The sequence below is a fragment of the Cetorhinus maximus genome, chromosome 6 (assembly GCF_964194155.1).
Source record: "Cetorhinus maximus chromosome 6, sCetMax3.hap1.1, whole genome shotgun sequence".
Taxonomy (NCBI): Eukaryota; Metazoa; Chordata; class Chondrichthyes; order Lamniformes; family Cetorhinidae; genus Cetorhinus; species Cetorhinus maximus.
In genome coordinates this window covers 21,748,994-21,776,604 of record NC_135884.1, presented here as the reverse complement: position 1 = coordinate 21,776,604, position 27,611 = coordinate 21,748,994, and the positions used below count along the sequence as shown (strand labels likewise).

General features: G+C 42.8%; 1 protein-coding gene and 1 long non-coding RNA gene across 5 annotated transcripts in view; one reads left to right on the top strand and one right to left on the bottom strand.

The window, feature by feature from the left end:
* LOC144681626 (POC1 centriolar protein homolog A-like) overlaps window positions 1-27,611 on the bottom strand; it is a 142,870-nt gene that overhangs the window by 97,955 nt on the left and 17,304 nt on the right. For all 4 annotated transcript variants that reach the window (XR_013576812.1, XM_078543401.1, XM_078543402.1 and 1 more), the window contains exons 4-7: window positions 23,534-23,713; window positions 21,658-21,765; window positions 18,673-18,788; window positions 13,765-13,898 (exon numbers count right to left, since the gene is read on the bottom strand). Coding sequence is in view for 3 of the 4 variants with exons in the window: in XM_078543401.1 (XP_078399527.1) it covers window positions 13,765-13,898; window positions 18,673-18,788; window positions 21,658-21,765; window positions 23,534-23,713 (538 nt within the window). In the remaining variant the exon portion in view is untranslated. The remainder of the gene's footprint in view (window positions 1-13,764; window positions 13,899-18,672; window positions 18,789-21,657; window positions 21,766-23,533; window positions 23,714-27,611) is intronic.
* LOC144681629 (uncharacterized) lies at window positions 330-22,445 on the top strand. The gene is made up of 5 exons (XR_013576813.1): window positions 330-1,051; window positions 2,858-3,004; window positions 8,385-8,464; window positions 21,459-21,592; window positions 22,249-22,445. It is a non-coding gene; the product is annotated as an uncharacterized LOC144681629 (long non-coding RNA).

Below are 27,611 nucleotides of genomic sequence, written 5' to 3'. Positions count from 1 at the left end.
CTCACAGTGTAACAAGCGTCTGGATAGGTTGTTGAGAAATCCATCAAATCTGCTTTGATTGCAACTGTCATTTACGTTGGAGTGTGGTGTATCTGACCAGAGGTCGTCCATTGGTTCACATGTACCGCATACTTACCCCGAATATTAGAATATAAGATAGAATGGTAAATTGTTTTATTTTTCCAAATTTGAATGTGTCTGTAACAATATGGGTTGAAGGTATCGTGAATTATTTTCCTGTGTTTGTACTGAGATCTTTCTAACCTTTTTGTCTGGTGTAATATAGGTCATTTTTCTTGTTTAATGTTTTATTCGTTTTTGTTAGAAGTTCATCAGCAGACTCCTGTGAATTTGTTCAGTAACTTACCTCCACGATCTCTAAAATAATAAAATAAAATTTAGGATCTATCAAGCAGGTTTCACTCTGTGACCTGACTTGTCCAGTAGCAACATCAGTTGGGGTCGCACAACTAGCTCCTCCATGACAGGAAAGTCTGGAATGTTGCTGAGAGCTGCTTCTGTGACAATATTCTGCATTGCACAGAGTTCAAAATAGTGCTCCACATACCTTTCCATCTGCTTGCTAGGTTAAAAGATGATCATCCCTGAATTGTCTACAGGGGGGTTAATTTGGTTGCCACTGGGATAGTGCTTTCTTCATTCCTTCATACATGCTTCTAGCATCCCAGGATTCAGCAGCAGATTGTATGCTGTTGCAGAGTTTCAAACAGTGTTAATTGGTGGAGTGCCAAGCAGTCTGCTGAGGCTTGATTCTGGCAGTTCTGAGAGCATTTTTTTTATGCTGGAGACCTGCTTGTAGTTCATGAGGGCTCTCCTCTTGGTTGCAGTAACTGGCTCCATTTCAATCCAATAAGCCTCAAGCCAGTCATCTTTCCTCTGCGCTCTTTTCCATACACATTGAGTGCAGAGTTATAGATGGTGATGCGCAGATGATCCACTTTGAGACCACATTCTAGCTTTGGATGTTGTCAAAAAGAGCCTGATCGAGGTTGTTGAGGAACTCCTGGGTCCCTTCTGGATCAGTGGTATGGCAAGTGTTGATCCAAGGATGACATTTCTTCTTGAGTGGTACTGTTTCCTTGGCTAAAGCCTAACCTTGCTACACACCAGAGAGTGGTCAGTGTCACAGTCAGGGCTGTGATAACTACGAGTGATAAGGACACTGTTTAGGGTGGTACGCCTGGTGATGATGAGACCTAGCTGGTGCCAGTGACGTGATCTTGGATGTCTCCAGGAGACCTTATGGCATGGCTTAGTTTGGAACTAGGTGTAGAGTCCATGGTAACAGCATAGCTCCAGCAACCTCTCTCCATTTTCGCTCATCTTGCTGACTCCTGCTGCTAATTTCATCCTTCCCTAATCAGTATATACAGGTGGAAATTTTTAACATCAAATGGAGAAATTGGAACAAATTTCAAGCCTGGAACAAATAACTAAAACAAATCCATTTGCCAAATTGTGATACACCACACTGCCAGTCTTCTGAAGGTTTAATGCATTTATTCAGCAAGGTCAAATCCATTGATTCGAGTTCACAGGCTGGATTTTTCAATTCTGGGTTAGGAACCTGTCTGTTTCAGCAATTCCAGATCCTGACCCCACACTGATGTGACACAATTTTTAAATGAACATGAGCTAATTTGCTCAAGGGCGGGCTCGGCACCCAATCAGCAGCGCTGGGAGTGGCCTGGAAGTGGGACACAGAACTGGAGGGCCTTTTGAAAGGCAAGTAGAGACATAACAGGGCTTGCTACTCAGTGAAAATGTTTGCGCAGTAAGCTGATTGGGAACAGGCTGGCGCTGGAAGGGGAAGGCGGGCATGGGTTGCCCCAAGGTTTACGAATGCCTCCCCTGGAGATCTTCACTGAGGCTGTGCCTGAGAGGCAGGAAGTTTTTACCCAGTCTCTGGCCAAAACCCGCCCTCCATGGCTGGAAGTGGTGAAGGAGGTCAGCAGTCTCGGCATAACCAAAAGTGTCAAAAGCACTCCAATGGCCTCATAAGATCTGGGAAGTGGTAAGTAGCACCCGGGGGACAGGCCTCTAACTCTGTACACGGTAGCATGCACACGAGCTCAGTAGTCTACATGCCCAAAGTGCTCCCTATTATTGTCAGAACAAGTGCCCAGTTGCATCACTGAACATAAGACATAGGGGCAGCAGTGGCCATTTGGCCCCTTGAGCCTGCTTTGCTATTCAATAAGATCAGGGCTGATCTGATTGTGGCCTTAAGTCCACTTTCCTGTCTGTCCCCCCATAACACTTGACTCCCTTGTAAATTAAAAAATCTGTCCAGCTTAGCCTGGAATATATTATAACCCAGTTTCCACTGTTCTCGAGTAGAAAATGCAAACGATTAATGATCCTCTAATGCCCTCTGGGATGTCAGCCATCCTCATTTTAGGGTGAAAATGAGAAGAGGGCAGTGCTAAGGTGCATAATAGCTCATGTCGGTGTCATGCTATGAGAGTTGAGGGAGGGCAGCCTACTCATGCATCATTTTCGCCTCATCATGCAGGAGAGATGAGCTCACAATACCTGGGAGATGATGCGCACAGGAATCAGATTGCCAGGTCTGCATTTGCTCAAGGCAATGGAGGAGGCAGCTTGCACAGTGCAGCGGTGCCATCACGACAGATCATCTACCACAGTGAGATTGGAAGTCCAAAAGAGCAAGATCACTTGATAGCTCTATCCTCAAGTGAATGTTATTCAGTAGATTCCTGCCAAATGTACACTGTAGCTCATTGACCACTGTTATCTAAGGGGTTGGTTGTGCTGCTGTACCTGCTGAGTTGCCCAAGTTCTTAACAACAACTTCTCCTTGTGTCTTCTACAGGACCCAAAGTGGAACAGCACAGGCTTCGTTGGTCTCCTCAGTGGGGGGCACTCCACAGACCCTACATTGTCATAACATATCTCCACACCATCCACCAGCACAGACACAATCACCTCGGTGGGGCAAAATTTAGCTCCGAAGCACAGGGTGAGCAACACATCACCAATGAGCAGAAGGAGCAGAGTGAGACAGGACAGCTGTAGGCAGTCCCCTGTGGAGTACAGACATTCTCATGCTCCACAAGTCAAAGATGCCTCAGGTGTCACACACAAGGGTCATCTTGGAGCAAGACGCAGATGAGATCCCTATTATCTGAGATCCTTGAGGTATTGCAGAGTCATGGGCAATCAGTGGAGGTATCCATGCAGTGCATGTTCTTTAACATGGCTCAGGAGTTTGAATGCATGTGCTCCTCCACTGAGAATGGCCATCCTCAGAGAGCCATATGTAGCACCACTCTGAGTGAATGCAGGAGCAATGTGCTGAAATAGTGAGAATGGAATACACAGTGTTGCTGGTGCCGCAGAGATGTGAGAGGCGGATGCCAGCTGTGACCCAGCTAGTGGCCTCGTCCAGCATTGAAGGGTGCCCATGAAAGGGCTGAGGGAAAGAGGCTGATGAGGGGGGGGCCACCGTCAGGGGGCACCAGTATTATCTCTCCCCTCCTCGGCCTCTCCAACTCAGGAACCATCCCTGCTGCAAGGCCCTATGGCAGGCTGCTGCTGCATGGGTGCAAGCACAGCAGTCTATGGAGGTGCCCCCGCAGGTACATTCAAGACGAGGACAGAAATCCACAGGCATCTCAGCCAGATGCAGGTACAATGGAGCAGGCTGCCTTCACCTCATCCTCAGGGGGTGGGCATGGACACAAGGTGACACACCAGTAGCTGCAGTTGATGGGTTACCTGGGTGAAGTTCTGTGTTTTTTTTCTCTCATTTGATTTATATTGTTACAATAATATTGCTTGATGACATCGATCAGTTTTCTGCGTATTAATGGATTAAGGTGAGGGTTGAAAAGAAGGGGGCCTGGGGGGTGGGGGCATGGCCTTGGTACAGGTGTCTGATCTGTGATGCGAGTTGATGATGGCACTGGAGACACCGTGTTTCAAGTCTTTCAAGTGTGCATGCTGGACAGTTTATTTATCTGACGGAAGTATTGCAGTCATCTGCCACAGGCCATGGAGCCACTCAGTTGATGCATTGCTGAATCAGCGTAACCCACCGATCGCCATAAGGCCTGGGCTGGCCTCAGCAGTCTTCCACCAATGTTTGTTTGTCGGGCTACTCTGCAGTGCCCCCTTCATCCTCCTCTGCAAAAGAGTGGTGCATTATTCCCTCCTCCTCATCCACCTATGGGGAGAAGGTGGTGTTGTGTAATGTCACTGGACGAGTAATCCTGGGACCAAGGTTAATTCTCTGGGGACACAGGTTCAAATCCCACCATGGCAGCTGGTGGAATTCATATTCAATTAATTATCAAAATCTGGAAGTGAAAGCTAGCCTCAGTGACCATGAAACTATAACTGATTGTCGTAAAAGCTCATCTGGTTCACAAACATCCTTTAGGGAAGAAAATCTGCCATCCTTACCTGGTTTGGCCAACATGTAACTCCAGACCCATAGCAATGTGGTTGGCTCTTAACTGCCCTATGACATGGCCTAGTAAGCCATTCAGCTCAAGGGCAATTAGTGATGGGCAACAAATGCTAGCCCCGTCAGCAATGCCCACAGGCCACGAAAGAATAAATCAGAAGAGCTTCCTTGTATAGTCATGTTGTGCAGCGCACAGATGACGACAGTACAGGGCATCCTGGCTGGCTGGAGGATGCCACCTGACCAGTCAAGGCAACAAAAATGCATCTTCAACCTCACAATGAGCTATTCAATGCAGGTCTCTTTTAAAAGAGGGGCATTTTGGTGCCCCTCTGCCTTCATGTCTGGGTGCAGAACGGGGGGGTCAGGAGCCATCTCTTAAAGGGGGTAACTCTTATCCCCTAGCAGCCAGCCACTGAATCTGGGTGTTGGTCTGAAGAGGCGCGGCACCTGAGACTCTCGCAGGAAAAAGGAATCATGACACCTGCTCAGGAACCGAGCTCACATCTTCAGGAGGTGCTTCCTGTGGTCACAGACCAGTGGACATTCAGTGAGTGGAATGCTTTTCTGCTGAGGAACTCGCTGGCTGGTGTGTCAGTGCCTTAATGGCTATGTGCAATCAATGAACCCTTAGGGGAGGAATCCATCGATGGTGGCCAAGCCCAAAGCCTCCATGTCTACACTGGCCCATCTGTCTCAAAATGTATGTATTTCCCGGTCCCGGCCTCCAAAATAGGACCTGCCCTTTGGCATAATTGAACTGCCTACTGCGAGATGCCAGCCAGGTCCATGGCTGATTCCTGGAATGACCCGGATGCATAAAAATGCATGGTGGCCTTGATAGCTGGAGGTGGAAAACTGCCATGAGGCCAAGATGCATCAGGTTATCATGGATCAGGGCGCAAATGTCCAAGACTAGCCACCTAGATAGGCGCAAGCTTCATTGGCGTTTTCACTCTGTCATTTGAAGGTAGCTGACTGGCAAGCAGTACACAGGATGTTGTGAGTAGCACTTTCTTCTCCTCTGTGTTCCTCTGGCTTGCTCGTGATCAGGGGAATGCCTCTGTTGAGGCTCCTCCTCACTAATCAGTGCAATGTCACAGTAGCCTGTTCCCATTTCCAGTCACTGAGCTGCAGGGCATCCTCTGCCAACCTCCGCTGCCCAGGTGATGTCAGTAGCCTGATGTTCCTCTCAAAACTTGCACCTCAATGTTGAGAAATGCATGCTTCTCAGCACCAGCAATGGCAACTCTGTGCCACTAGTTGAGCAGCTGAGCACAATTGTCCATCTTATAAATGATTTGACCACTGCCTCCATTAGCCCCGATGGCTCCCTGTTGTGTACACATCAGGTTTACCGTGACTTGTTCCAGACACTGCCTGTTCTGTGTGACTGCTGATTGAAATTCTGAAACTGGCCCAGTGAGACTTTTTGATTCGCTCTACAACTATCTTAACAGGCACTTAAACTGGGGGCGTGGTGGGTTCCAGACACCCTCCTCCCACTGAAAACTGCATCACGTCCTGGGGGAGCGGGGTCCAGTGCCACCCTCCAGGAATGCAATTTTCAAATTGCACACACATCTTTCCTGTGCCCCACCAGTCATTGAAAATCCAATCCCACCAGTCTGAAGCAGATCTGAACAGGAGCTCCAGTTTACAGTCACTTCTATTTTTAAAGCCAAATCCAAAGGTATAATATAAAATATTACCACTAGCCTTTGCCTCACACCATCATCCTTTTATTATTTAATCACATCTACCTTGCACCCTATCACAGACGTTCCCTTTTGTTCTTTCGTCTTTCCCCACCACCTTTTGCTACTTCTGTATCTGTTTACAAACCATTACATCCCTAACGCTTTGCAGTTCTGGCAAATGTAATTGGCCTGAAACGTTAACACTGTTTTTCTCTCTACTGCCTGACCTGCTGAGCACTTTCTGTTTTCATTTCACATTTCCATTATCCGCTGTATTTTGGTTTTGCATTAGTGTTTAACTCATTGCCACTTCTCTTCCAGGAATACCCACATTGAAGAAGTCCGGTTCTTCTCTCTGGGATTTCCATTTGTCTTTTTTACTTTGTCCATCTTCATTGCTTTCTATCCCCCTTCTTGCCTTTGACCAGATTCCATTCTACTACTCACTTTTATAGTCACATCCCTTTTTCCTGAGCAACTGTCTCCAGCTCAGAATTATTTAATGTGCATTCCAAATTTAAATTCTGCCCCTAATGTTTCAGGTCCATCCATGATTACAGATATCTCCATGATATTCAGTGTTCCTTGAACAATTGCTCTCAGTGTTTCCAGAGATTCACACTCAAAGTCATGTGATACCACATGCACATCCTCAACATTCTCTTCAGCAGCATCGACTCATTCTACTTGAGGGTTGTCCTGGTCTTCAGTTCCATTTTATCCTTTGCCTCATCCAGGGCTTTAACAAAATACTTTTTTTTTTTTACAGTCCTTTCAGGTGTCAAGGGCCATGTCTTCAACAACTCTCAGATACCAACACCCCTCTGGATCCTTCTTCCCATTCATTGTCCATTGACTCCATTCTTCCTTCCAATGTCACAATTAACTTTGTTTTCACTATCCCCTCTGACCCCAAAGGGTTAGTCCTCAGCAAAGGCCTCAGTTTCACCCTGCATACTTCAATGATCTTTGATCTCAGCGTGATGCATTTGTGGAAGATAGATTGGTGTACACAAGCTCAAGCAGGGTTTCCCCCTCAATTTGGTTCTCTAACCATCTGTCACAGGAGCAGTCTGACAGCTAGTTCCTTCAAGACTAGACCTGCTCGCTCAGCTGTGGTGATACCAAGCCACTTTTGGTGATGAATATTGAAATCCCCCTGACCCAGGGTACATTTTATGCTCTTGGTACTTCCAATGCTTCTTTCAAATGCTGCTTAACATAAAGTATGGATTCATCAGCTGAGGAAGGGCAGCAGGTGGTAATCAGCAGGTAAACTTGTCCATGTTTTACCTGATGCCATGAGACTTTATCGATTCCAGAGTCAATGTTGAAAGCTGCCAGTCATTCCCTACAAACTGTAAACCAATGTACCATCACCACTGGCGGGACTGTCCTGTTGGTGGGATAGGACATAGCCTGTCCTGAAGAAGTCTGGGATGTTGGCTAAAAGGTGTGATTCTGAAAGTATAACTATGTCAGGCTGCCCCCAGGTGTTAGTTAGGAGTACTTTGCAGAGTTAGCTGGGTTGGGTGTGCCTTTGTCATGTTTCATTCTTATCTGACATCCTGTACAGGATCAGCAGAAATTTCCTCCAATTAAATATTGGGAAGACTAAAGCCATTGTTTTCACTTTCAGTTCCAAACTCCACTCCCTACTACCAACTCCATCCCTCTCCTTTGCAATAGTCTGAAATTAAGCCGGTCTGTTCGCAAAATTGCTTTTACATTTGACCACGAGATGAGCTCCGACCTCACATTGGTGCTACCAGTAAGACCACCTATTTCAACCTCCTTAACATTGCCTGACCCCTATTTCAGCTCATCTGCTCTGAAACCCTCATTATGCCTTCATTAACTCTGGACTTTACTATTCATATGCACTCCTGGCTGGTCTATCACATTCTTTTCCTTCATAAACTTGAGGCCATCCAAATCTTTGTTGCCTGTGCCTTAATTCAACAACTTATATTTATATCGCACCTTTGATATAATGAAATGTCCCAAGGTGCTTCACAGGAGCATTATAAAACAAAGTATAACATCAAGTCACAAAAGGAGAATTAGGTCAGATCATCAAAAGCTTGGTCAAAGAGGTAGGTTTCAAGGAGTATCGTAAAAGAGGAAAGCGAAGTGGAGGGGCAGAGAAGTGTAGGGAGGGAATTCCCCTTGTTATAAATTGCTGTTGTTCAGTGCCAAGGTCCACCTTGTTTTCTTATTGTCTTTCATAGGGCTTGCTAGGCCTATTCAGAGGGCAGTTAAGAGTCAACCATATTGCTGTGTGGCTGAAGTCACAAATGGGCCAGCTCAGGTAAGGAAGGCAAATTACTTCTGCTAAAGGACATTAATGAACCAGTTGGGTTTTTGACAACAATCTGGTAGTTTCATGGTCACCATTACTAATAGTAGCTTTTTATTCCAGATTTTATTTCACTTAATTTAAATTCACTAGCTAATCCTATCTCTAGGCCAACAGCTCCACTGTCGTCATCTACAGGTCCTTTAGACCTATTTTTTGTTTTTTTACTTGTCCCATTACCATTCACTTTGTCTTGAAGAATCATCCTTTTTGTCATGTAAATCATTCCTGCCTTCCACACTGAGATCTTCTCTTCTGTTCTTTCCTCATCTTCCTACCTCTGTACTGCTTAAACACCATTACATCGCTATACCTCTACATTTTTCCATTTTTGATGATAGGTCAACAACCTAAAACTTTGGGGGTAATATTAAATGCCAAAAACAGGTGGGTTTGGGTTAACTGGATGTGGAAATGTTTAAAATCTCATACCTGAACTCAACCTGCCTCGAACCTACCTACTTCTGGTTTTAACATAGGTGTAACAGGGGTGACCGATAGACTCGTTCCCAGGAAGTGGGTCATTCATTTAAATATTTTAATGAGCTATGTAGCTCAGATTTTACCTATTGGCTGAGCAGATTTCTCAGCCCTGGAAATTCCAGCATCTAATAGGAAGTGAGGAATGCTGCATAGAAGAGGCAAGTGCTTTTCCAGCACTGCCTGTGGGCCAGGATGAGTAGGACTGCCACCCTACCCCTCCCAAGCAGATCTGTTTCCACCTCCACATGATTGGGATTCCTTTTCAGTGCGATCACTTACCTCCCCAAACCACACTATCTCCAGCATCCCCAACCCTGCTGTTCCTGGGCAGCAGCCTCTTCTCCAGCATTCCCACCCAACTGGGAGTTAAGCCTGCCAATCAGACTGGCTTCTGGATGGGATAATCTGTTTAAAAAAAAAAAATGGACGCTGTGGAGTTAATCCAAAGTCCACCTCCACCCACCCCCAGTTTCGTAATACCGCCCCACCCATTAACCTTGTTTCTCCTTCCAAAGATGCTGCATGAGCTGCTGGCCCATAACTTCTGAGCTCTGGGGCGTCGTACCCAGAGAGTATTCCAAAGATGTGCTGGGGGACCCCCCGGAAGAATCCATGTAAGGATTTCACAGCAATTGCCTGGCAAATTCAAATTGCCATTGGACAATTGCCATTATTACGGAGAGGGGCAAACCAAAATCCTTTTTTATCTCCCCATCTGTCCGTAAGCAGAGGTGTTTTAATTTTTGAAATAGATTGTTACGTATTTCCCCAGACCCTCTGTTTGTAAAGTCAATTTTAAAGTGAATCGCAGTCAACTCTCATCAGGGTTAAATCAGAAGTATTGTTTAGTCATACTTTCAAACCCGGGAGATGGTCGTCACAACTACACACACAAGCACGTAAGCAGGAGATAGGAAAGAAAAGAGTTTTACATTCTAGGAATAACTTTTAAAAACCCATATATTTGGATATTAATTCATGTGAATATCAGAGCCCATTGAGGGTTCCTTCACGTAAGAGTTAAGGTTCAGGAGGGTTCAGCTAGCTAAAAGCAGGGATCACACAATTCCTTTAAAGTTGGTGATGACGCAGCATGATGATGTTGGGATACCGAGATGTGGTTCGCACTACAGACAATGGCAGAAATCTTCCAGAGAACCAGGTTTTGATGAAATTTAGACTTGAGGCAGGCTCTGTTGTCAGCCTGGAGTCCAGTTTTGATGTTGACAGGCTGGAAGTTTAACAGCAGACAATCCTGGGAGTCCAGGAACGTAACATTAAAATTTTCTAAAAGCCAAGGGAGCTTAGGTCATGCGGATTTGTCCACTGGTGAGTCAGTTTCAGGGTAATAATCAGTTTCTATGCCTCTGGTCAAAATCCATTGTTCACCTTAGGAGATAGATGGTGGCTATAAGTGCTTTTGCAGGTATAATGAGTTTTGATGGCTGGCTTTGTTACAAGTCCAGGCTGGGGAGACATACCACCTGCTGCTCCTTGTTTCGTTGATTGTTATGGGTCCACACAATGATAGGTGTGAGATTCCACAAGGATGAGGGTTGAGCTTTGACTTGTAATTACTGTTGGACGTTTTCAGTACTGTAGCCAATTTGTAAATCATGTGACCTGCAGCAGCCATGTTTTTGGTTCAGCAAAGTCCATTTTTAAATAAGCAGAAGATAAGGTTTTATTTAAACAGTTTATGATCTCTTTCATGTCTTATGTGCACAAAACCCTGCACTGGGGAACATCTGATACTCCAATTTAAATGGCAGTCTTCAGATGGTTTCAACTGTCTTATAGGAATAGTTACCCAGTAAAAGTTAGAAGAATTAAAACCGCTTCTATCTCCTGTGTAGCTGTAGCACTGACCCCTCCCCACCCTGAGCCGCCCCCACCGACTCAACCCCACAACTGACTAACCCCCAACCCCAACTACCCTCTCGGCACCCCTCCAAGAGACCCCCCAACTACTCTCCCCAACCCGACTACCCCCACAGCTACCCTCTTCAACCTTGACCACCGCCCCCACCAATCCTAACTAACATCACCACCACCGCCCCCACCTACCCCCCCACCCCACCCAAACTACCCTCCCCACCCCTTATGGGAACCACGACCACTCTCACCACCCCCCGATTACCCCCATTGCCTTACTACTCCCACACCCCCGTCCACCCTCCCCCCACCACCTGCTCTCTTCAACCCCCAAATACCACCAGCCCCCAACAGCCCTCCCCACCCACCCGGCTATCCACCCCCCACAACCAACCCCACTAACTGACCAATACCCGACTGCCCCCCGACTACTGTCACTGACTCTCCCCACAACTCTCTGCTCCCCCCCCTGTCACAGCCCCCATCCTATTCACTAACTTTGCACACCTACCTCTCTCCCTGGCTTTGTAAAGTGGCTGGACCATTAAACATACCTGCCTTACGGCAGCTGGTATCGTAAAAAAAGGGAGGGCGCGTCTTCCTTACCTTCGACTTGCGCTCAACAGAAGGCCTCAGGAACCCGCTGCACTGCACTATTCTCACCCAGACTGAGTCGGAAGGTCAGGAGAAAGGTGCGGCTGCATTTCAGGGTGAGTAACTAGCAGCGGAGTGGCAATCCAACTGTGACTGCCATTCCACAGAAGTTTAGGCCTGCTGGATATTTCCAGCATTTTCTCTTTGCTTTTTTTTTCATTTCAAGTTTCCAGCATCCACAGCATTTTGCTTTTGATTAGCTGGGTCACATTCTTGTTGAATTTTAATATATAAATATTAACAGATTATCAGTAAATATTACACAAGCTATTTGTTACAGGAGGTTTGCAGTAATAGAAATTGTTATTATAAGTTTGCCCCTTCCCTTTGTGAGATTCAACAAACAAGTCCAGCCATTAAACTCATGGCACAATGGAGAACAACAAAAAACCCACTTTATTTCACCACTGGCAGACTCCATATCACCCAAGCATTTGGTTGCAGTTGTATAAGGGTCCTTATTGGGTATTTAATTGTATATTTTTATAAAACTAGTTAGCTTTGAATGTTAAAATCAGGTTTTCTTGATATAGGTGGGAATTTTAGATAACAGTTTAAATGAATATTCTCACCATCAATAGTGACAGCAAACCTGTCTCGGATTCCAAAAAAATGCAACAATAATCTAGAATTTTGAAACAAAAAAGATGAGCAATACTGCAAATTACCATCACTGTTAAAGCTCAAATACTTTATATGGAATAGTGCTTGGAAGCAGACTTTGTAACAAATAGATTACTTAATCTTCATCTAGACAACAACAAAATATGTTAGATGGGGAAATTGCAACTCTGCAAATTGAACCCTTTCAGCATCATGGACGAGTTTACTTGTCCTGGTGCTGTCAGGCTGAAGAACTCATAGATCTTCAGTCACGTGCACAGCATTTCCACAACCCTCCTGTCGGTTGTAAAGGACATTAATGAACCATTTGGTATTTTTACGACAATCCGGTAGTTTCATAGTCACCATTACTAATACTAGCTTTTCATTCCAGCTTTTATTTAACTGAATAGCTAGTCTTATCTCTTCTGTTCTTTCCTCATCGCCCCACCTCTGTACCTGCTTAAACACTGCTACGCCTCTAAATGTTTTCACTTTTGATGAAAAATCAATGACCTAAAACTTTGGGGGTAATCTTAAATGCCAAAAACAGGTGGGCTTGGGTCAGCTGGACGTAGAAATGTTGAAAATCTCATGCCTCAACTCAACCTGCCTTGAACCCACCTACTTCTGGTTTTAATGCAGATGCAACAGGAGTGGCTGATCAGCTCGTTCCCAGGAATGGGTCGCTCATTTAAATATTTTAATGAGCTGCATAGCTCAGACTTTATCTCTATTCTGGCACATTGGCTGGGCGGATTTCCCGGCCTTGGAAATTCCAGTAGCTAATGGGAAGTGAGGAAAGCTTCCATATCAATGTTAGAATTAGCAGTGGGGTGTAACCCAAAGGCTGATACTTTTTTTCAGGATAAGCATTTCAAATCCATTCCGGAAGGCTAATTTACTTTCACTCACTGATATCTTGGGTGAAGGACATTAAGGCTAACGAAGGGGGTTAAAGCCATATATCCAGTACTAACTGAAGGGCCAGCACATCCAAGGCATCACAGAATTTTGACGGCACATGTGGCCGCCATTCGGCCCATCTTGTCTGCACCGGTTCTCCAAATGAGCATTATGACCTAGTGCCATTGCCTGGCCTTTTCCCAGTACCGCTGCACATTATTTCTATTCAAATAACATCTAATGCCCTCTTGAATGCCTCGATTGAACCTGCTTCCACCACACTTCCAGACAGTGCATTCCAGGCTCGAACCGCTCATGTTTTTTGTCATGGAGGTTATTTCCTCCTTTTGTAAGGAGAAGATGCTCTACTTGGGATTGGCCTGCCGCAAAGAAGTCTTTCTTCGAGATATCTTAAAATTAGCAGCCATGAAGAACCCAAAGTCTTACTTTCGCTCCAGTTGAGCTTCTTTGACATTTAAAAGAGACCAGAGGAATTGAAACAAACAATCTGAATTGTTGTCCTTGTAGCCTTTAAGAAAAGCCCTCATTATAATACGTACTTTCTTGACAGGACATGCAAAACCAACTAATTTAGAATTGAGAGCCATAGTGAAAAAAAACTCTACAAATATCTTTCACAGATAGTTACACCATGCAAAACACAAAGACCCTTCACTATCAAAATAAAAAGATTCCCACTGAAACAAAGAAATCTGATATAATGAGCTTACCTGATGACCATGTAGAGTGTAGAGTAATTTCCCTTCTAGTAAATCAAGTATCTTCAGTGTTGAATCATTAGATGCAGTGATGAGATAGTTTCCATTTGGATGAAATGAGAGACAGTTTACCACAGCACTATGCACTGTAAGAAAATAAAGATTACCCAACTTAAGTCATCATTCCTTGAATTAAGTATCCCACACACCAACAGGTTTTCCAAAATAGAAAAGCTTGACCATTTTGAAATTAATGACCTCAGTCAACGCCCAATTCCCCAATTTGTCACGAAGAATAAGAAGGATTCCCCACCCACTGAAAACCATTATATTTTGACTCAGTCCCTGAGAAACAAACGTAAGTGTCAATACCAAATTTAAAGCAGCCTCATGGGATGACAGAGTGAGGGCTTGATCTGTGGTGAATGCCTACATTTAAAAAATGGGACAATCCTACAAGATGGGTAGCCTTTCCTTCTTCAGTTGCCATCCTTTACAAACATAAGCACTCTGGGGAGTGGAAACAGGACGAGCAAATCCACTGCAAAGAACATAATGTCTGTCTGCTAGAGGAGACTGTCAAAACAGATAACACCTTCATAGTAATAATAAAGCATCACAGATGTGTGCAAGTTACTCTAATTCAATCGAGTTCATTCTATTCCAATGAAAGCATGTTTTAAATTAGTCCCTTGACTGGGCACAAAGTTTCCTGCCAGTTAGGAGTTATCCACCCGGAATGTATCTCATCATCCATTTCACAAACTTTATTTTACATTAAGAATGACTAATGAAATGCCTTTGAGCTGTAATCTACAGAGTTGCCAGGATTTACAAACAAAATCCAGTGCAGTATAAACACGGCATTAATATATCATCCTCACTCACTCTTATTTACTGTCTCTACATTTACTTCCTCTTTTCACATACATTCCTTTTTCTCACATTATGACACTTTTGCTCCTTTTCTAACCTTTTTCCTCTAGATTTTCCACCTTCCACGTTTTGAAAGGATTCTCATATGTATGTCCCAATTCCCTGTGCCTTCCAGGGTACCTTCACTGGCCTATAAATCTCATTGCAATGCAACCTTTTGTACTACAGTTTGTGACATTGTCTTCAGGATTTACTGAAGTTACATGGGTAGGGACATAAATATCCCTTATAAAATTCCATTTTAGGAACTGGAAAACCTTTACATGGGTGAGCCTGAACTATACTAGTTGAGCAGACAACAGTCCCTATTAGTAGCAAGGAAGCAATGTCTGGGGAAACAGTGCACACTTTCATACTTTCTTAGGGATCACATGATACCAGTTGATACATAGGCTGCAGACAAATTTAGTGGCTGCTCTCCTCAGTAGTACAATTGTTGCATTGGGAGGCCAATTAATTCCAACTGAAATCAAAGCAATGCCCCCAACACCCACTAAGGGTTAACTCAGCAGGTCTGATAGCATCTACGGAGAGAAAGACAGAGTTAACGTTTCGAGTCCGTATGTCTTCTTCAGAGCTGAAGAAGCTCTGAAGAAGAGTCATGCAAATTCGAAACGTTAACTCTGCCTTTCTCTCCACAGATGCTGTCAGGCCTGCTGAGTTTTTCCAGCATTTTTTGTTTTTATTTTGGATTTCCTGCATCCGCAGTATTTTGCCTTTCACCCACTATGGGTTACTGCCTTTAGTACTGGCTAGATTAATACATCACACCAGTTATGGACGGCAGAATCCTGGATTCTGGAGCAGATATTTATATCTGGAAGAGAAGTATTGGAAAAGAGCATGTCATCAACATTTTAAAAAATTTTCCAAGAAAGCAAGCCCCGACAAACTGGAGCCCATCAAACCTGTTATGAGCCACAAATGCCCAAATATACATAGGGCAGAATTCTCCCTTCAGCGAGCGGGGGCCTCTGTGCCTCAGGGAGATTTCTGCGCTCTTTCACGTGCATGCGCGGAAGAGCACAGGCCCCGACTCAGGGAATCCCCATCCGCCCGCACAGGGAGCGCTCAGCGCTTCCAGGCGGATGTCACGCTGGGCGGGCCTTAATTGGCCAGCTCACGTAAAATGGCAGCGCACACCCAATCAGTGTCACTGATCGGGTTCGCGCCTGTCCCCGCACAACCCCCCCCCCCCCCCACAACGGGGGGGAAAATGCTGCCCATAATCTAAAATCACAATCTGACAAAGGGACCTGTAGTTAATAGTAAAATGTTTGAAACAGTTATACGTGAAGATGGTATTACTCAACACCACCAGCTTGTGTCAATGGTTACTTCACCAAAAAAAGCTGAACATGAATGAATAACTTTTGTCAAAAGGTCCATGAGGCTAGCATGGACAAGAAGTAAATGAAAATAGGTTAAAAAGGCAGTTTAAAGCTAAATAACACTATCTAGTTGAAAAACTTGAAGGGATATATCTGTGTCATGTATAACCTAATTGATGCTCTATGGGTACTACATGCACCACTTTCTGTGCAAGAACAACAGGGACAGCATGTTGCATTTAAAATGCATTTTGAAATAATTGCACCAGCCACTGTGATTAACACACGGCCATAAAAATCCCTTTATCCTGCAGCTCTCCTTTTCTGCTTACACACACATATACGCTGGGGGATCTTCAAAGACCCAATGTAACTTGTGTGACAACCTTTGACCCAGAAGCAGTACAGTAAGGAACATTTATAATTTCTTTAAAAGGTCTGTGGAATCTGCATTTGTTTTTAAGAATGTTTGAAAAGGCCTTTTAAGAGTTTGCATAAATTGTAAAGGGATCGGTTGTAATTTTCTTGGTTAATAAGAAATACCAGTCCATGTCATCCGGCAACCCATGATCTGAAAACAGTAGCAACAGGAAGGAAGTTCAGAAAGAAGCCATGTGGCCAGGCACAAAGCAGAGCTACAGACACAAAGGTGAACTACAAGCAGTGGAACTGGGGGGTGAAGGCAATCAATGCACAGATGCAGACACAAAGAGAAAGCAGACAGAGACAGAAAGAGGAACACAGACTTTTTGTGAGAAGAAACAAATCACTCTCAGGAAGAGGTCAGCTTTTCTGTTTGGCAGAAAAGAAGAAAGGAACTCTTGGAGGTATTGTTTGAGCTGGCTAAAAAGGTCTAAAGCCCGGAAAGCTGTGTGAATAGCTCACAGACACTAAAGGGCTGGGTGTTTCCCCAGAAGTAGCCAAACTGTGAACCAGTTGAATCAGTTGAAAGAAACTCTGGAAAGCTACACCATCAAGACTGTCATGGCCTAAGGGAGAGAGGGTGCATAGAAGTGTGCCTTGTGATGATAATTGTATCAGTGAAACTCGAAGGTGAAATCAATTGTCGGACAGGACTTCTGATCTACCCTACGTGAATAAAGACCAGCATATTGTGGAACTCTGTAGCTACAAGGTGCCACATTTGTGTAGGGAGTGAAGTGAACGCTTATGGCTGTGTAAAACATATCTTTGTTGTATCAACTATTTAAAGTCAATTTAACCTTTTTATTTGAAATATCATTTGTCTGCCAATTCATGTGTAATTTCTATTGCTTCTGATTTATGTTAAAGTAAAAACTACAAAATGTGGAATATTGTTGATAATCACTTCATTTGAGGAGCACTCAGTAAATTTTGTTATTTTGGTTTACAGTTCCCCCATGGGGAACACAACACTTGCTTCAAGCACCCTGTGCCACACCTCAATACCTAATTTTTGACTTTCTCTCAATATACCTTTCTCAAGCAATTTTTTCCTCCTTGGTGTAAAATTTTCTAGGCCAGAATTTTGCCCCCGTTGGCGGGGGGGGAAGAGTTCAGGAGCTGGCACGTGAAGGCACACCTCTGATCGTCGCCGCCCAGCGTGACATCCGCCAGGAAACGCTATGCGCTCCCTGTGCAGACGGGGGGAATTCCCTGAGCTGAGATTGCGCTCTTTCACACATATGCGCGGAAGAGCACACTCATCTCCCTGAGGCTCAGTGCTGCCTCAGGAAGATCGGCTCCACATTTAAAAATGCTAAAAACGGAGAAATAAAATTTCCCTGACATGTCCCCTCATGTGACACTGTTTTTACTTTAACATAAATCACATGAGTTGGGACACGTCCATCACTTTTAGTTTAACTTTTTTAAAAAACCCACATGAAACCGTATCCCGCCTGTGGATGAGGTTTCATGCTTTCTCTGAAGCCTGCCAGGGCTTCTGGCCTGCCTGCCAACCTTAAGATTGGATGGGCAGCCCTGTCAATTATCTAAATTGTTTTATTAATGGCCTCAATAGGCTGTTGACTGGTCGGCAGGCGCACAGCTGATTCGGCTGAGCCCCCGCCAACCTGAAAATTGAAATGACGCGGGATGACGTTGGGAGTTCCGCCTGGCGTCATCCCATATCATTTTACGCGTCGGCGAGCGGGCCCCACCCCCCCCACTCGCCGACCGGGAAATCCTGGCCCTAAATTTTCATGTAAGAAGAACAATTCTTGCTGTAAGTAATCCATTTACTTTTAATCCATAGGCACAACTGGAGTTCAAGATCATTAATTTCAGTTACTTTAAAATGACGTTTCAAAGTTTGTACGGATCATTGGAAAGTCCTTCCTGTTAGATGATCATAAAAGATACTTCCCATGGACAAAAATGTATAACCTACAAATTTGGATCTATTCCCTGGACGTAATTAAAGTCTAAGAATTTGTGGAACTGACCAAAGATATCTAATAAGCAAGTACACAAAACAGTTATTGTAAACACATTTTCAGCTCCCAACACCTCATACTAATTAAAATAAACAAGACCAGGTATCAGAAAATTAATTTAAAGATGTCATCTGCTTCAGGGGTCAGTTAAATATTATAAACCCACTTAAGATACTCATTATTCCAACTCCATTTTCCTCCTATGCATAATATGGAGAATGCTATCTACTTACCTCGATAATGTTGAAGAAGCTTATTCATACGAATGTCCCAAAGTTTAACAGTGTTATCTGTTCCTGCTGCTGCTATACATGTTCCATTGGGATGAAAATCTACATAATTAACAAACCTTTTAGGAAGGAAAGAAAATAACTTTTAGTTTGTTGATATTTCTCACTTTACTCAGAGGAATAACTACTGACATACAGGAAAACCAATTTTTTTGCATACATTGGGTAACAACAATGCAGACAGCTGAGCCAAACTACAACAAAAGTATCTTAGCAGTTGGTGGGAACATAGAACATAGATTTAACTGTTTGAGAACTGGATAAAACAATAGGCTGGATTTTGCCAGCGCAAGAATGGCAGACTTGGAGGCAAAGGGGTCAGCAAAATAGCGGGAAGCTGGAAAACTGGGTCAGACAACTCCCCAACACGTTCCTGTCACCTGGGAACTTAGGGGTTGGCAGGAAAGCAGATTGGCTGCCCACACCACAGAAGCAGGCAGCCAATTTACATAATTAAGGCCCCAATTAGGCCAATTAAACCAACTTACTGGCATTTTGCCAGTGGCAGAGAGCCCTTGTCAAATGAGGAGGCCTCTCTACGGCAGTCTTACATTTCCTGTGCGCCTCCTCCCATGGCCCCATCAAGCCAGGCGGAAGGATTTCCCCAACAACCTGAGAGGCCGACAGGTTTCCTTCCCTCTGAAGAATATATTTAATTTTACCCCTTTGAGTGTCCTCCATTTTGAGGTTCCCTCAATGTCTACTGCCTGCCTCAGCAGCATCACCTCTCCAGGTGCAGCTGCCGAGACTTCAGAATTGTCAGCCCTCTGATTGGCGCTGCAGCATCAGAAGCCCCGCCCTGCCATCCTTAATAGGCTGGCGAGCTTGGAGGCGCCAATTAGGAAGCCGGCTCCAGGAATATCACTGTGCCGATCTCACTGTGGTCAAGTGCAGATGTGGAACCCCCATCTGGTTCTGATGTCGTGGTCCCAAAGCCTTCAGGAAAATTCTGCCCAATGTCTTTTTACATCTAGAACTTACTGATGGATAGATATTTCCTTTTTCCCCAGTGTCTTCCAAATTATATATGTTTGAGCAATTTTAATCAACAACTTGTCAACAGAGGTTCATAGAACAAAACTCAATATTGTATTGTATACAAACTGGCAATTACACTCAAAGGTAACATGAAAAGTTTCTGTACAAAATTAAAAGCGTCACTGGTGCAGCAAATAGTGGGCCGGAATTTACTGTAAAAAATGATGAGGCTAACGGCATTCACCATTATTTATATACAAACTGGACAGCAGCTTCAGAGCAGTGCAACTTTACAGCTAAACATGAAAATCCAGATGTTGCTGTCCAAGATGTGTTGTTCCTCTGCAAGCTGCATGAAAATAGTATCTTGCTATCTGGCTCCCCAGTCAAATGTATTGAATGGTGTGAAGTTGTCAGACTCGCACAGTCAACATGGACTAACCTCATCACAGTGGGTTAATGTTTGTCTATTTCAGCCTAACTACCTTTTTTAATGGCGTGACGTCTTAATTACGGTCAAACAATTTCTCTGGCATTGAAAATTAACTTTCACAAGTGTGGCATCCTATTCCTGCAGATTTTAATGGTTATTGCAGATTTTTATTCTTTCGGTCTCTTATTTCGCTCCATCTCACTCCAGTTTTTCTTTCCGTCTTTTTATATTGTTTTCTATATCCGATTCGACATTCAATTCACTATAAAACTTACACTTCCTGGTTGACAGTCTGTGCAGTTCCTTTAACAGTACTCCAGCCTGATTGGTTGAAGAAACACACAGTTGCTTGCCCTGTTCACACAGAGCACAGATGCTCTGTCAAGGGCCCATTCTGTTTTGATCTCCCACTTTCAGGAGCTTGGGCAAAAAGTCAGAGAAATGAAATCTGCAAGGGAAAATCTAACAAGCAACATTGTTGGCATTTGTTTGCCAGTTGCCAGGTCTATTGTTTTTCTAAGGTTGGACCAAGCACTGAGTAAAAGATGAGTCTTGTATCTGAATTCACACTAAAACGAATTCAAGGAGTGTACATAGAGAAAAGTACCATGTCTCAGCCATCAGATCCAAAACTTTCCAAGTGTAAACTTAATGCATTAATGGAGCTCCATTGAGCATAAATTTGATAATATTCCAAGCCTGTGTTTCGTGAAGAAAATCTCCATCACTAAATTTAGTTTACTGGATGTGGCATAAATCACTCTCCATCTGCTGTATTCTGGAAAGTAGTAATGTAAAGTTTAAGCTATAAACTGGACAAATTCATTAACAAGGTAAGTAGTAGCAAAGGAAAACCAGATGGCAGTAGTTTAGCAAACATATATATCCTTTCCGAATAAAGAAAATAACAAACACAATCTCTTCCCTAATCCCCATGTAGCCAAAGGAAATCAAAAATTCAAATACAAATGACATTAAACCACTGTTGGCTAATAATAAGTCAGACCTAAATCCACTTATCATATGATTGCATATTTATTTAAACTTAACGGGCCATCTGCAGGTGACAAAGCAAATTTCAGGTGGCATCAATCCAAATGGTTTTGTATAATGAACCCCTATTAACATACAGAATCTAACGAATGTCATAACAGCTAGTTTACTCACAGGAATAAATATGCTGGAAAAGTGAAACCCACAGTTCCCAATTTGGCTTGCTTTAAGCAAACCTCTTTTAACTCCAGGGTATCATAGCAAATAGATCATATGTTAGAATGTACAGAATGTAACTTCATCCATGTTCCTTCCTCCCTTTCAGAGGAAGCTCCACATCCTGCACCAGCTCATAATATCACAACTGAGATTAGGAATTTGGCATGCAGGAAAATCATGGGTGCAAACCTACATCCCACCATTCCACTGCATAGTGGAGTGACAGTGCAAGCACGACAGGTAAGAATTTTTCAATTATTAATACAGAAAATTTATTTACAAACATATGGAATTAAAAATCTCACCCTCCATGTTCATAAAATGAATGTATACATTCTCTAGTAGCTTTATCCCAAATTTTAATGGTTTTGTCATCACTTGCAGAAACAATGAGTCGTCCATCTGGTGAAAATCTTGAAATTGAAAACAAAAAATACAGTTAAATTATTTAAAAAATGAGCAAGTATTTTACTCCCAGTTCTATACACTGAATAGAAGTGTGGATGGAAATTACAAAAATAAACATGCTTCAAATACACTGACCAGGATTTGTGATAAAAATAATGGTAAGCCTATCAGCGTTCACCGTTATTGAAGAGTAAATTGCACAGCAACTTCCAGCAACTACACATGCAAAATTAAATATGGAAATCAGGAAGCTGCTGTTTGAGTTACCCTGCTCCTTCAGAAGCTTCATTATAACAGTGTCTTGTTGAGAGACTCACTATTCAACTACATGGAATGATGAGATATCATAGAATCATAGTTATTTACAGCACAGAAGGAAGCCATATGGCCCATTCAGTCTGCTTCCTAGTTTAGATTCTATGCTTCATTAAGGATTCTTCAGTCTAATTGGTTAAGGAGACACACCATTGCTTTCCTTGTTCATTCAGGTCCCAGGTTAGAGCCCGCTGCACCATTTTGGATTTCAAATCACTGCATCTTCCAGCGCAAAAAATGACAGAAATTCTGTGGGCAAGTTTAAGTGTAATGAAATGGTAGAGAAGTTTGTTTGCTGCTGACTGCAAAATTTGGTCCAATGTACACCTCAGGCATGCAAATTTTCTGTGATGTGAAAAATGTGACTCTGTGCTAGCTTTTAATTCTTCTGCATAAAAGGTAGTGTTTTAACACTAACATGATCAGATTTTTAATCAAAGTGACACTGTATAAAAAGGAAGGGTCTTAAACACATTTTTACAATATTCAATAATACTGTCCATAATGCATAACCTACTGAATTACACATCCCATAAAATGACTCATTTGTAGTGACCTATTCTAATCTATTAATGAACCCAAGTATTACCAACCAAAAAGAACAGTCCACGAAGAACGGAAAAGCAAATTCTGCCAGTCATATATAAAAAGAAAATCCTCCCATCTGATTTTTAAAAGTTATTTTTTGCATTTCACTTTCTAGATTTCAGGAGGCTACTGGTTGAGTATGTGAATAAGCAAATTAGGCCCAGGAGTCATTCAATATTGCTCTAAGTTGGCCACATGGAAGTAGAAAAGAACTGTTTGTGTGGCACATTCTGCAAGTTTTCTCCTTCCCTCATACTTTTGATTACCTCTATTTATAGTTCATAGTTTCCCAGAGAGTCAGTGGAAATCTAAACTCACCAAGTAAAGAATGGCAAACAGAAATACAAGCACAAATAATACTAGTACTAGGATATCAAATATAAATATATTGGCCATCCAATCTCACCAAGCAAGGAATAGCAAACAGAAGTACAAATCCTAGTATATAATATAGGATATGTAGCATAAACTAGTATCTAAAAGTAGTGCTGGTGTAGTAAAATAACGTTTTAAAATGAGCACAATACAGCAAACATATTCTAACTTCTTCCAAAAGAAAGAACAAATTTGCAACATGTGGAAAAACAAAAGATAGCAGGGAGGATAACTTTTCACGTTATTAAAATGCATATCAGCATTTAGGAGCATCACTGAAATGAAGTAAAACACAGATCACCCCCCCATCCACACTATGAAGAAGAGTCAAAATGCCTTAAAATACAAAGTTTTAACATTACAGATATGCTCATAGTCTCTGTAATCACACAAAGACTAACCTATGTATCAAAGATGTGCACCATATAGAGGAATGTCAACCAGACCATTTCCTGCCTTCTCTCTAAGTATAATTTCTGCCATTTAAGCACTTACTTGGCGCAGCGAACCCAATTTATGTGCTGGCTCAGAGAAAAAAGAAACTTCTGCCGATGAACTGTCCAAACTTTGATGGTTTTGTCATCAGAAGCTGTAACCAATGATTGTCCATCACTGGAGAACTGAACACTTCGTATGGTTCCCGTGTGAGCTTTTAACACAGTTGACTCACCCTTTCTGTAGAGAAATGGGAAAATAAATCCAGTGAGTCCATGAAAAGCAGTATTATGCACCACACAGCAAATGTTTCCACAGATTAGGTGTCCAACCATTGAACCATCTCTTTAACGGCAACTTCCCTTCCAATACCTCCCACTGACCACTATCATTTCCCAAGGTCCCAGTACTTCCTAACTTCAGGAAACCAGCTACATGCCATAATCAGTTTAACAAACAAAGGCAGACATTTCAACTTAGAGGACATAAGTTTTAGTGGGAAAAGTCTGATATAAAATTAAAAATCTTTTTAAGGCTCAGTATTCTGCAATTATAAATAATAAAGAAAAGGCCTAATTTTTGATTAAACTGTCCTCATCTCCATATCCTTGGGCTTGGTTGCCCTCCATAAGCAATGAATACTGGTTGGAAGGAAGGGGATGTGCAGGAGTAGTGAGAGGGGCGATAGAGAAAATGTGCTGAAAACCAAACACATCTTCTTATAATTTCCCAGCCTAAGAAGTGATGCATGAATCAGTTCCGAAGAAGAGTCATACTGGACTCGAAACATTAATTCCGTTTCTCTCTCTGCCAGACCTGCTGAATTTTTCCACCATTTTCTATTTTTGTATAAGTGATGTTGAATGACAGGTGTGATCAAGTGACTAGCCAATAAATTCAAAGCAACACAAAAAAAGTAAGCTGGTGGTGATGCTGGGGACAGGGGAAGGAAGAGAGAGAAGTAGAGCACATACAGTCAGGTGAACGAAAGTGAGGTGGACTTGAAACTGACTCCTTGAATTCAGACAAAGAAATCAAATTTCAATTCAGAAACACACGCAAATTTCACATTTTGTGTGACTAAAAATAATAGTTTATGTTTTAAATTTTAAAAGTGTCTCACATAGGTTGGCATTTTGAGGAATAATTAAATGCAGACCATCGGAGTGAGTCAGTCATAAAAGGGACTGTTCCACTTAGTCCTATAGTTCTTTTAAAATCCCTCTTGTCGATTAATCCTTGTTACATGCTGTAGACTTAAGCAGTGAATCAGGACATGCTCACCAAACACCTTTGTGAAATTTTAATGATTGCGATGCAATTGCAAAGTATCTTTTCAGAGGATGAAATATTTCTATAGATTACAACCTACATACTATGATTCAACATTAACATAAAAATGATTTATTCTCCAAGTAAAATTGCAAAATAAATCCTTTAACCCATTGGCTCAACCCTTAAACAAATTTAATTGTCCAATATATTCACACACTTGAGGTCAATATTATCAATCCTGTGGCTACGGATGAAGTGGCATGAAGAGACAGGCATATTGAAAATATTCTTCTCCATTTTATGATTTGTTTATCCCCACTTCCCCCCCTCCACCCCACCCCGCACTCCACTCAACCGTCTGTATATCTGTATTTTTGCAGTGGCCTTCCTTTCACGGCTCAACTGGTTTTAAAACATGGGGTTAGAAGGAATCTCAGTTGCCCCCACGATCCAGGAGAATATTCAGGGTCAGGGGCTCCACACCCATCTCACCCTCAGCAACAGGCTGCCTTGCCACAACCATCCATTCTCCATCACCTCCTCCTCTATCAGCGTCACCACAGCGATGAATTGCACTCCACCTCCCATCCGTTTACACTCCCTGGCATTGTGAGTATGTTTCTCCTGCAAACCCATACACAGTGTCACTCCTGTCTCAGGCCCAGTAGTGCTACCCGCTCTGAGCCATTGTAAATGTGCAGCAGCATGCTAGGCAGTGGCTAGGGGCCATTCAGTCACCTCAAGACACTGCTCACCTCTGACTGACTATGGGGTTTGGGTGTGCAGAAAACAGGCACCTCGATGTGGAGGGTGGGTCTGGTCATGCCCCAGGCATGGGTCAACCATCTGGCCTCACATTTCATAGGCATCATTTCATTCATGTTAGGCTGCCAGTTTGCAATTATGAATGGCCACTTACTGTTCCAGACCACATCAGGTCATTGAATCTCTTCTGGCACTGGGCCCATGTTCTTGCAGCCATCTCGCAGCAACTGACTTCATTGATCTTTGAGAGGCTTGCTGGCCTCCTCCTCCTCCTCCTCTTCCCTTCAGCTGGAAACATCACCTCTCTGTTCCCTTGCTTCCTGCAGGAGCACCTCTAGGGAGGTATCACTAATTCTTGGAGCGAACTTTCCTTGCACTGTAGCCATTCCTCTGCAGGCTCCCTTGCTCGACACCCTGTGCCTGCAGCATGCCTCAAGGCTGGCACTAGCTTCCTCACATCGCCCATAATTGGCTGGGTCCCTGGCCTGCTGGTCGTTAATAGATTCCACTTGGTAACATCAACGAGGAAGTTTCACAACTGACTGTGCGGCCGGGTGACCAGGATATGGTCTCACTGGCGGATTCTTCACACATATGGTCAAACCCAACCCTTATTATCGGATCCATTTCCACCAACTTTTCAGACAGTGCATTCTCAACCATAACAACTCACTGCATTTTTTTCTTTCATGTCCTCTCTGGGTCTTTTGCCAACTACCTTAAATCTGTGTCCTCTGGTTACTGATTAGTCTGCCACTGGAAGCAGTCTCTCATTATTTTCACTATCAAAACCCCTTATGATTTTGAAGCCTTTATCTAAAATTTTCTCTTAATCTTCTGCTCTAAGGAGAAAAATCCCAACATCTTCCAGCTCTGAAGGAAGGTAATCAATCTGAAACATTAACACCTTTTCCAGCATTTTCTGTTTCACTTCAGATTTCCAGAATCTGCAGTATTTTGATTTTGGTAATTCCAATTTTTCTAGCCCTGGCACCATTCTTGTAAATCTCCTCTGCATCCGCTCAAGGGTTCTGAACAAGGCTCTGTTAATCAAACATTAGTATACAAAATTAGACAGGAATACCGAATCAGCTACTTATTAAAAAACAGACACCGGAGATTATAATTAGTTACAAATCAGCAATGAGTTTCAATTTTATGTAACAAAGTAATATTTAACAGGTTGCACTGATCCTTGAATAAGATTCATAATGAAACATTTATTACACAATTGATGATTAATTTTACACTTCGATTTCTACTTTGATTCCTAATTCAAGATCTTTTTTGGTGGTAATAGTTTAGAAAGGATTGCTCCCCAGGACACTGGGAAAATTCTTTGCTCTTCAAGCATTATCAAAAGGATTTTTACCACTCACCTGAGTCACTGGACAATGCATCGGTTTGACTCCCACAGATGGCAACAATATGATGATACAGCATTCCCTCAGTTTTGCAATTGATTGTCATTTTAGATTATACACTACAGGGAGTGGTTTATTTTTTGGTTCATCAACAATGTCACAGGACGTTAATTATATGTCATTTAATAATAAGCTCTGGGCTACATGATACAATAATCCTGCAGTAAAACAGCACATCTTCCAACTCAGTGAGCAATGCCACAGGAGATCTGCTTGTTTACAACAGATCTCAGTATACAATAATTGAAGAACTGCATAAATTATTCAAGAACACATTTGTCTATCCACTGAATATGAACTAGAACCCTCAAAGAATTAATATCTTTTAATGCTATTGTTCTATTTTTGCATCCAATTAAAAGCTCTAAATACAATGACATTTATTCTAAATCGGGACACATACTTGAAAAATAACTACAAACCCACATTTTAATCAAGGAGCACAACCTCAAGGTATGTACATGAAAACAAATTGCTTATAAGTTCACACTGCTAAACATAGCTACCACATTTCTTTATCACGGGCCATTATTGTTAAATTTATTTTTGGAACATCTATTTGAACATTCTTATGTTGCCCAGCAACAACCTACAAGTACTTTCAGACCTTTTAATCATCAGCTCTCTTGGTCTTGAATCATTCTATATATGGACTACGGTGACTTCACCAGGAT